Source organism: Myotis brandtii, unplaced genomic scaffold (genome assembly GCF_000412655.1).
Source record: "Myotis brandtii unplaced genomic scaffold, ASM41265v1 scaffold371, whole genome shotgun sequence".
In the NCBI taxonomy this organism is placed as follows: domain Eukaryota; kingdom Metazoa; phylum Chordata; class Mammalia; order Chiroptera; family Vespertilionidae; genus Myotis; species Myotis brandtii.
Genome location: NW_005364265.1, coordinates 1,513,288 through 1,524,467, shown reverse-complemented (window position 1 = coordinate 1,524,467; position 11,180 = coordinate 1,513,288). Strand labels below are relative to the sequence as shown.

Genomic DNA, 11,180 nt, shown 5'->3' with positions numbered 1-11,180 from the left:
TGCGAGCCCGAGCCGCCCGGGCCGGCTGAGCCCGGGAGAGGAGGAGAGGGAGCGATGAGAGGGAGCCGGTGCCAAGTTCGCAGCCTCAGCCGTTAAGTTTGGAGCTGTCAGTACGAGCCGCAGTTCCTGTAAGGAGGAAGGATCTGCTCTTTGGTCGGAGAGTTTTGAGTGATCACGGAAAGGCATGTGTTTGCACGGGAGACATTTTCCCTCGGATTCCGGGAGATTACAAAACAGCTCCCCGTACGCCACACTCGCTCGCGCGCCCTCGCACCCAGATTTCTGTGCAGCCCCCAAGTGGGCTCGGGGCTCGCGGGGATGAGGGTGTCACCGCGGGAGCGAAGCCGACCTCGAGTTCCTTTAGTAGCAGCGCTCCGCGGGGCAAGGAACCTGCCTGGCCCACCGCGGAAACTTGGTTCTCCAAAGCATTTGCGGGGTTTGCAGCTCTGGGGGAGCTCTCCAGAGAGCTCTCGATGAGGTGATACCTCCACACCGCACCCACCTTCTTTCATTACAGAATAGAAAGTTTCTCTCTCTTTTTTTTTTAAATGGGCACCTCTAATGATAGTTATTGAGGTAATTCTCAGTGCTGCTAAATTGTGCATTATACACTTAAACACTGGGTAAAGCACCGCCCAGGGGTACAATTAGATCCCGCAACCCCCTGAAGCAGATATGTGGCTTGTCATTTAGAAAGAGCCCCCACGTTGCTCCTATCCACAGTTCTTTTCACCACCGCAGTTCTCACCTCTTCTCACTTCTTCCCGTTGGAATTGTGTGTGTCTGTCCCGGGTTGGGTAAGGCTGCCCTTTCACCCCCCAGAGGTTCTATCCGAGATTGCAATTTCTGAAATGTGTCGAAGGGGTAGAAGTGTTGGGGGGAAAGGGAAATCGTCGGTTCAGAATGAAGGCATCACTGTGGGGGAAATGCTGTATTAAAGGGTGCGCTTCGTATCATATTTTCAATAGATGTCTAGGCTTAGGAGATGTACACATTCGGAAGGAATCAGGAAGAATCAAGGTCATCGCACCCGTGTGGAGAAGAGCAGGGGGAAGGGGCATTGCCCGGCAGAAAGGTTTGTAAGGTTTCTAGGGCAGAGGCCTAGGAGGAGAGGAAGGGAGTGCAGTTCCCTTCTTGCAAGCAGGTTGGTTTATAGGCAGAGCTTTGAAGGCCACACCTGGGGTCACCACAGTGTGCTGCGGAAATGCAAGTGTTAAAGGCTGGCGAGGAAAGAGAGGTTACGATGTAATTTCTTGATTTGTACAAGTTTTCTGCTTTGCAGGAATAATATGCAAGAGCATAGAACCCATTCCCTGTTATAGTAGCATCTGCTCACATGAATGGCAGTGGTGAGATCTGGGTGGAGAAATCTCTATCTACCAGTTCAGAAAAAGAGCCTAAACCTTCCTATTTAAACAAGAGCACTGGAGACAGATCAGGTTAATGACCAACACTCCAAAGGAGGGCGACATACTATCATGTCACTTTGAGTGTCAGTAGGATTGATGATCCTTGCACCCTTGCTTTGCGAAACACATGTGAGCTCTGTAATCTTCCTTCTCACTTTGATTAAATGGCTGTGTAAATCTGATTACATGGAATAATTCCATTGAAAACTAGAAAGAGGTCAATCTACCCTGAAACGCCGTGGTGTTAGTGACTCAGTGCTGCCGACCAGGGTCATTTGAGATAGCTAAATATTTTAGAAATGTGACCTGCTCAGACCAAGTTAAAGTGCAAGCCCTTTGGGGGAACTTGCTGATGTTAAAGGACTTGCAGGCATAGGAGGGCAGTGCCCTTGCTGAATGAAGGCATTCATTGCCTGGGATCTAATGACCTTCAAGGTCTCCTTTAAGGATACTTCTAGCAATTCCACATTCTTGCCACTGAAAAGGGGGACACTAGAAATAGTATGAAATCAATAACATAATCTGTGGAAATAAGGGGGAGAGGGATTAGATCCTTGTTAATATTGCTAAATTTTCTAATCCAAAAGGTACAGGAAACTTCCTGTGTAATTCTGGATGGATGGAGAGTAGCATGAGGAAGTCAAATATTAAGAAGTAAGATGAATTGCCAGCAAGGGTATCTACTAAATCAATAGTTTCAATGGTCATTTATAAAGATGGCCTCAATAGGAGAGTTCTATTTTAAGGTAAACAGTTTTTTGCTCTCTTAATATATATTACCCAAGATATAAAATTAGAACTTAATAAAAGTAATAATAATAGTAAACTTTAATTGCAGTTATGCAGCTCTCCAAGAATCACGGGTGCACCAAATGTTCTGGCCTTTCAGTTAAGCTAAATAAGTGTGAAAATTCCATCAAGAAACAATTGAGGTTCGATAAATGATTCTTTCATTTATTTAGCATTTGTAATGGACTTTAGCATTAAGAAAATAATTACATGGACAATACCTATGAGGAGCAATTATAACAAATTTAACCACAAGTCTACAGAAATGAATGCATTTTGCATTTTTCAGATTTCTGATTGCATTTTATTTATATTATATGGTTTTGCAGTTTGAAGGAAATTGTGGCTTAGGTTCAGAAAGAACATCTATTTCGATCAATAATCATTTATTTTAATATAACACTCTGTATATTAAATAACAATTGGACAGTATATTTTTCAAGACCATTTTAAAAAGTGCCTATCAACTTAATGGGCCTGATGCCCGATTTATTGATGTACTCACATTTTAGTTTTCAGATGGTTTATGAGAGTTTTCCTTACTGCTATCAGTTTTAAAAACATTAAGAAAAAAATCCATCTTGCAAACAGTGTAAAAAAAGGCCATTTTAGGCATACATTAGTTCTCAGAGAAGCAAATAGACTACTTTTTAGCTTTTGTTGTTCCAGGAAGACATCCCTCTATTGTCTGTATGAGGATGATATTTGGGTGATAATGCAAGTTTGTAGGAAAAAAATTATGAAAAGAGCATTTTTTCATCTTATCCTTAGAGTCACTCAATTTGGAGTGTGTGCTTTGAGTAATTCTATTTTGTGTAGCTTTTAATTGATATGTTCTGCCAAGATTTTAAAATTCAAGTGCTAAGTCAATTACATTTAACATAAAACAAGGAAATAACCATATGGAAATCTGAAGGCCTGAGCCAAACCAATTAAAATTGCTAAATTTTATTTATGTCTAACTGCTGATTTGAACATAGCAAATTGCGAGTCACGTTTGTTCTTTAATGGTAGGTGATTGACATCTTTCCATCACCAGGAAGAAAAAAAAAATCCCTGCCCAAATGGCTGGTCTGAATATTGGAGGTTTGATGCATGGTCTGCACTCACGTGCCCTTCCCACCCATGGCTAGGGAGCGCCTCAGGTGTAGTGGACACACAATGTGTGTCATCTAGCTCTAGCTTTTGAAGACTTAGATTCCAATTCCTGTTTTACCACTGGTGAGATAAATGACCTTAGGCAAATGGTTAAACTTCTTGGGAATTGCATTTTGTAATCTGTATGATGGTTATAAAATAGTCATAAAGAGTTTTCTCACATGGTGGTTGTAAGGATTAAAGGAGACTTTATATATATATATCTATCTTTATCCCAGCACAGTGGCTTACTGTAGTTACAGTCTGGATTTGTTGTTCCTGAGAAGAGAATTGCCTGCTGGTTAACTAAACAACCAGAGAAAAACTGACTATTGCAGGTAAATGGTGCTTCACCAGGAAAACAGACAAATCTGAATTTGTGGATTCAGTGCTGCCCATTCCAGGCTAATGTCTGTTTATAGACTGTAATGAACACACAGCAAATTAGGAATGTATGAAAACAGAGGCTATATGTGGCATCAAGGATGTTAAATTCTTTAAAAGTAAAAATGAGTGAGAGAATTAGAATTGAAAATAGAAATAGAAAATGGAAATATTATCGCCATCTCTGATTCACTTCCATATTTCCACACTCTTGCTTTCTGAGTTCCCCTTGTGTGATGCTGAGGGTTTATTTTGTTTTGGACTGGAGACTTAGCATCCTATCCCTGGTGTTCTTGCACTTGCTCTTCTGATTGAGGCCATGCATTCATTTCTGCACGGTATCCTTTTTGTCTTTCCCAGGCAACATGCAGTGACATTTTTATCCATTATGCAAGTTTGGGAGATTTTTGTTTTCCTTTTCCTGATTACCTTAATGTTCCCTTTTGCAAATTAGGGTAAGGCATTTGGCTGCAAATCAATCTTAGGAGTGATCTTTTATCTTTTTTTCTAGTACATGAATCCAACAGCTGCAGGGGACTGCTTTTGGGTGTAAGTCACCTGTGTAGTCAGAACATTTATGAAACAAATTGAGGCAACACCAGGATGCTTTTATAATGTATGCTGTTTTCAAGGTTAGTTTGTATAGACTTTGTCTCATAGAAACCATTGACTGTATCCTCACTGAATTTTAGATGCTGCAAAATGTGTTTTTCCTTTTTACTTGACTATGGGCACAGGAAGAACTGTTAACAGGGGTTGGGAGTTTGAGGGAATTGTTATTATCACATCTCTATTTCCTCTGTCCAGAAAAAAAAAAAAAAGGAGGTGGGGAGTGATTTTCTTATAATTAGGCCTCATGGTTCTTTTTTTGAGGTCTCAATGTGTGTCATCTAAAGGAAGACTGTTCTTTATGTTGCTGTCTTTGTCTTTGGCTACATTTCACTGTTTTCCTAGGCAGCCACATTGACTTGGATATTAGGGGATGGAGTTCTTTTATTAGGCTGGATACTAAGTTGTGTGACTTTGGAAAGAGATTTGAATCTCTTCCAACCTCAATTTCCTCAACCGTAAAATGAGAAAGTAGGACTAGGCAATTTCTAAGTGCCTTCCAGTTCTAAAATTTTGAAGGTACTAGTAAAATAGAGGCTTGAACCAGATGGCATTTAAGCACCCTTTGGTTCTGAGATTTGTGTAGCCATTGCTTTGGTGTGACTATAAATGATAGCCATTATTTTATGATTATGACCCAGCCAATGGGGAGAAAGAGGTTTAAATTTAGACTGTTCTGCTTTTAGCCATTTCACCTGCTCCTTGGCATTTCTCTCTAACAAGCATGGTATTTACACTTTGCTATATTAGCAGTATCCACTGTTACTTTCTCTCTTCTGATCTTTAAATCCTCTCCGTAAGGAAGGATCCTAAGGCAAAGGCAGGCGACCAGAGGAGATAGGCTCACAAAGGTGGTGAGTGCCTCCCTGGGCCTGCGTGTCTCTTCTGCTCCTGCCGTCTGCAGTGTCTGGGAGCATGCAGTAGCCATGGAGGCAATCTGATCACGTAGCAGAAAGGCATTGGTGGGGAGCATGGGGGAATGGGTCCTGTGCTTGGCTCTTGCTCCAGCGCCAGCAGACACTGAGGCTTAGGCAAGTCTTGGACAAGTCCTGGGCGAGTCACTGATCTCAGTAGTATCTCTGGCCCACTCCCTAGCATGAACCCTCAGAAGCCAGGGAAGAGGAGGGGGTCTGCAGCCGGCAAGACGGGCTGGAAAAGGAGGGAGCAGGCCTGCTGCCTCAGGGAAAGACTGTTCTTGTGGAAGGCACTTGGCTGAGGATTTTCGCAGGTTCAGTACCCTCTCAGGACACCTCTCACCTACCTCCTTTCCTGAGCTTCTCTCTAGAACTGACCTCACTGGAGAGTTGGGGCAAGCCCAGTAGCCAGCAGCTGGTTTTCCTTAGCCATCAGAAGCCATGACAGTCCTTTCCCATTGTTGACAGGAGACTATTGGAACATCAGCTGGACCCCTGCGCCGGCCAAGAGAGCAGGGATTCTTCAGAAAATTGAGCAGTGGCAGTGACAGTGACGCTGTTCTCCTCTAAGCACAGGCAGAGCCTAGAGAGCTGCCCACTGAAAGCACATCCAGCATCGAGGCAGTGATCCAGGCTCTTACAGAGGCAGCGGTAGCTCTCCTTCGTGATCTGGGAATTCAGCACTTGCCTCTGCAGGTGTAGCTGTTGCCTTGGTGCTTTGAGGGCTGTGGATTAGAATGTGGGCACGAAGGGCGGCAGCCAGGGTGCCTTTTCTGTGTTCTGGGTGCACAGAGAGTCACTCAAAATGGGCAGTTGCCCTTCAAAGAATGCCTTTGCTCTCTAGGGTGACAATGCAAAAGGGCACAAAAGAGCAAGAGCAAACCCATCCTCAGTGTTCACTCGAAAAAGAAAGCCTCAGCCTCCTTCACCTTTGCAGAAGCCCCCCCTCGCCCAAACGCATAGTGTGGCAGGCTGCAGACCTGGGAGGACCCAGCACAGTAGGATGGGGGGCCTGGTGTTGGCCTTGTTTGCACATACTCTGTTGCCCTTTCAAGAGCAGAATTTCATCTTCTAAACAAAAGCACTGTGGGTGCTTAGAACTTTTGCCTCTTTTTCAACTTGACATAAAATCTCTGAAGCCAGCAGTCTTTCCATTCAAGTGTATCTCACAACTGGCTTAGAATGTGGTCCTAAAGGGTAGTTGAGGGTTTTGAGTAAAACCTCAAAGAATTACAATTTAATAGGGGCTGTCTTTTGTGAGGGACCCCCTTATGCCGAGTTTTCTGCTGTTTCCTGGGAGTCCCTTTCTCGAGGCCTTTCTAGACGACTGCCTGTGAAAGCACACGGATTCCTTGATTTCCAAGCAGAGCGTTGCAGAGAAATGGGTTGTGTTATAAATTCCTTGCTCCTGTCCTGGCACGTGTTGTTCAGGACATATGGATGGCTGTTCAGATTTACATTAACTGCTGAACTTGAGATGAAGAGGAGGGAGGAAGGGTAAAAGTGTTTCATATAAAGTGATCTCTAATGTCATCTAGAAAACCCAGGGATTACAAAACAAACCTCAGCAGTCACACTTCATTATTTATGGTTCTATGTAAACCTACAATTTAATGCTTCTGAAATAGTCAACACATTAGGGATTTCCATTTTTGATGACCAGCGAAAACCTCTGTGATTGCTTTAGTTTGGATCTCTGGCAGTTTAGAAAGCTGCTCTATTCGGCCAGGCCTACTCAGAGGCCTCTGATGTGTTCTGTTAAGCGGAGGACTGGCTCTGACATGGAATTCTGCTTGTTAGGTAGGGTGCATGGCTTGCGCTTTCTGCCTCCAGGTGGTCCAAAATGGGCATTGAAATGCAGAGATAATAAAGGCATTAGAAAACATTCATGAAAAATGAAAGAGAGGTTATTAGTATGTTTTTAATATTGTATGACATTAATTTTATGTACAAAAGCACTACAAAATAGGGTTTATGTTATTCTTTCATTGTTTTGCAACAAATTATAACATTAAAACAATATTCTTAACCCCTGCCCAGGAAAGTATATTTAAAACTTTAGTACAATTTTTTTTTACCCACCAATGTTATCTTACTATCTTGCCCCTCCTTTTTTTTTTTTTTTTTTTTTTTTTTTGGTAATGTGCCATACTCTATACCTTAATAATACTTAGAAAATAGTGGGCTGCCTTTTTCTCCCCTTTTGAAATTTGAATCTTTTTTATTCTTAAACAATTTTAATAGACTTTTAAATTCAAAAGCAATTTGATTGTTTATTGTCCTGCGTCTGTACAAATGTCACACATAAATGATTCAGCATGAAGGAAAGGATTTACTGTAGTGTGTGTGTGTGTCAAATTTTGACATTTAAATGTGTAGCCATTTTAAAGAGTTTCCATCATTGCTTTATAAAATCAAATCACCCTGCTAATAAGATCAACCAGAGTGGCACTCAGTAGAAAACAGTTCCAAGATTAATTAATTGGGAGAACTTTTCTTCTGGGAGGTAGGTACAGGTTTTTTTTTAAAATCCCATTTCACAGATGAGGAAATTCAGATAAGGTCCTTCCTCTGCCAACTCCACGTGTTTATTGCCAAGAATAACACCCAAAGAGATTTAGCTGGCACAGCCACAGTGCGTTAGTGTGGCTTGTTTAGCACGTCAGAGATACAAATTCTGTTTACAGGAACATGGAATCAAAAGCAAATGCAATTCAGATATTAGAAACAGCTGCCAGTGATAGAATTTGGACCAAAAAATTTTTCATAATTCCAGTTGCCTAACAGAGTGGCTCATATCAGGTACTCATTGTGTTGTGGAAAGAGTAAATGCCTGATTCAGGTTGTTAGGTGCTGATATACTTTTTTGAGGCTTTTTTCCTTTTCTTTTCTTTTGTTAAACAGGGCAGATTTTTAAAAAATGTTTAAATTGATTTTAGAGAGAGGAAGAGAAAGGGGAGAAAGAGAAAGAGAAAGATTGATGTGAGAAACATCATCAATTGGCTACCCCCAGTAGGTGCCCTGACTGGAGTTTCAACACACAACCTGGGTATGTGCCCTGACCGGGAATAGAACCCTCCACCTTTTGATGTATGGGCTAACACTCCAACTGAGCCACACCAGCCAGGGCAAAACAAGGTACATTTTTAACTACTGTGCTGGCTCTATTATATACACAAATGTGTTTGGTTGATGATTATAAAGGTTACTTTGTTCACCATATATAGCATTGTTTTCCATGAATATGCAATATCATTTACTAAGCAAAACTGGAGGCCATGTGAGAAAACAGAAAACATTGGATTGAATTATAGATCAAATGTAGTATTGGTTCTGCCACGGACTAGCTATGTGACCTTCAGTAGGTATTTTTCTCTGAACTTTACTTTCCCTATCTTTAAAATGGGTACAGAAATAACCACCTATTAGTTGTATTGATTAAGTGAGATGGACTATCTAAGGGCACAACGACTTACACTTAGTACATAATCAATTCCTTTTCTGCTAGAATAATGAATCATGAAATATTATAGCAAATCCAAATGCTGTAAGAAATACATTCATTGTTAGCCATTTCTGCTTTTGCATGAATAAATAAAATAATCCTTAGAGATTAATGGCATAACTTCCTTATGTTATCTGCCTTCTTTAACACTCATAAGTACTCTTAGCAAATTAAACAAAATTTTCCTTCAATTTTATCTCCTTTACCTTTACCCCCTTCCCGTGAAAGGAAAGTTATACAAAATAGTCCAAATGACAAGCAGCTTAAAAAGAGAAAGCAGCTTATTGAATAAGGAAATAATAAGAGTAGTTGATAAGTTAATATATACTTGTTGATTACGCACCACGATGAGGTGCAAACTGCACGGGTACGTCTCATTTGATTCTAGCCCCAAAAAGTTATGAAGTAAATACTATTGTTGATATCACTTTCTTAAACAAATAAGGAACTTAAAGTTCAGAGAGTTTAAGAAAACGTGCCCCAAATTAAAAGAAGAATAAAATGCAAGTAAGCAGAAAATCTTGGATGTGAAGCCAAGGCTGTTGAATTCTAAAGACTCCATTCCACTTAGCCATATTTAGGTATACATACATAGACGTGCAGTCTGTACAGTGTGAGCTTTTTTTGTTTTAATTTGTCTGTGGAGATGATAGCTTTTAGTCTTATATGGGGAAGACTGAGGCAGGAAAGCTGAGCTTCTGGGTGAGGGACAGGTAGCTTCTGACCCAGCTCCTTAGTCCCACCAGGAGGGTAAATGGTTGTGGGAGCAACAACGCTCACACAGTCAGGGCACCTGCCTCTCCCTCAGTCTCCTCAGCTGTCAAATGGGTGCCTCATCTGACTGCTATGCGGGGGGCCCTTATAAACGGTAAAAGGGCCATTTTACTTTATGGAATTAAGAATTACTGTCTAAACCAGGGGTGGGCAAACTTTTTGACTCAAGGGCCACAATGGGTTCTTAAACTGGACCCGAGGGCCGGAACAAAAGCATGGATGGAGTGTTTGTGTGAACTAATATAAATTCAAAGTAAACATCATTACATAAAAGGGTACGGTCTTTTTTTTTTTTAGTTTTATTCATTTCAAACGGGCCGGATCTGGCCCATGGGCCGTAGTTTGCCCACGGCTGGTAAACCTTGGTGTCTTTCAAATAAAATCATACTCTTGTCTGCAGAGAGCAGGTTTTAAAATATTTTAAGATGGTGTTGCAAAATAGTACACTCTTAGAAAAAAAGATGCTTCAGGGATCACTTCATTCAATCGGTCCTGACCCTATTTTCACGCTGTTTTCAAAAGCAACTCTAAGTGCCTGTGAGCATATTAGAAAACTATTTAATAATGATATCTTTATGCTTCTGCCTGTTTTTCAAAACTACCAGCCACTCAAGTTAGGACCTTTGCTCTGTCATTCATTTTCTGCTTTAACACTACGATTTTTTAAACAAATGACCACGGGAACACCCTTGTCAGCAGCATCGCTATGGGACTTACTCACCAGGTTTAGCGGAAACAAAAGTGTCAGCTGAAAGGTCCTGGCATCATCTGAACACAGATGAGGGACACAGCACGGCAGAGGTATGATGGACCGAGCAGCCCGCAGCTGGACAGCCTGCTGTGGTTGGCTCAGCATGAGATCTCTGAGCCTCCGTTTCCACAGCTACAAAACATGGACAGCAAGAGTACACTTCTCAAAGACGGTCACGAAGATTCAGTGAAACAATCCACAGGAAAGCCCTCCGTCCAGCACTTGCACATGGGAAATACTAAATAAACGTTTACTGTTATCCTTAGCCTTCAGCAATTGGTAAGCTTATCAGCGTGATGCCTCCTGTCTGAGAGAAAGTGCCTTTAAAAGTCCCCACTGTCTGAATGGAAGGGAAAGCTGGAGCCATTTATCCAAAGAACTCGGGCTTTCCATCCACTGCAGTCCTGAATAATTGGATTGTTTTCATTCCCTACTATAACAAAACCAGAAAAAGAGCTAAGTGTGCATAATGGTATCTCCAGATAGTTCACCTAGAGCGCGGTTACTTCTTTCTATCATGCGCCAAGGTCACTGCGCGAACTGCACACAGGAGCTGGCTTCCGAGCCAGGCGGCCAGCACCAGCGCCTGCATTCCTGAACTCGATGCTGTCCCTAGAATTGGGGGGGCCCGAACATGAGTCCTTCTCATGAATTGGTGAGTGATGTCCTACTTTTCCCTATCCGGGAGGAGAGGTCATTTTTCGCATTAACAGAAAGATAGCCCCTTGTCAAGGGAGAATGGAAAGAGTATGGCTTTTGGGTCAAAAGCACCTAGGTTTTACCTCTGGTTCTTGACTCCAGCTTGCCAAGAGATCCTGTGCAAATTACTTAACTTTGCTTCAACTTTTCCTACCTGAATTTCCTCTTCTGTAAAATGTACTAATAATACTTTGCACCTCTCTCTCCCT

The 11,180-nt window shown here is 41.8% G+C and overlaps 1 protein-coding gene across 6 annotated transcripts in view; it reads left to right on the top strand.

Moving 5' to 3' along the window:
* Positions 1-11,180, top strand: part of KITLG (KIT ligand) — an 89,292-nt gene that overhangs the window by 999 nt on the left and 77,113 nt on the right. The window contains exons 1-2 of one of the 6 annotated variants that reach the window (XM_014544598.1): positions 2,016-2,155; positions 4,231-4,351. The exons of 4 other annotated variants lie outside the window; for them this stretch is intronic. In XM_014544598.1, the coding sequence (XP_014400084.1) occupies positions 4,334-4,351 (18 nt within the window). In that variant the 5' untranslated portion in view covers positions 2,016-2,155; positions 4,231-4,333. Of the gene's footprint in view, positions 1-2,015; positions 2,156-4,230; positions 4,352-11,180 lie in introns of those variants that run through there. One more of the 6 variants, XM_014544597.1, reaches the window with a different exon arrangement.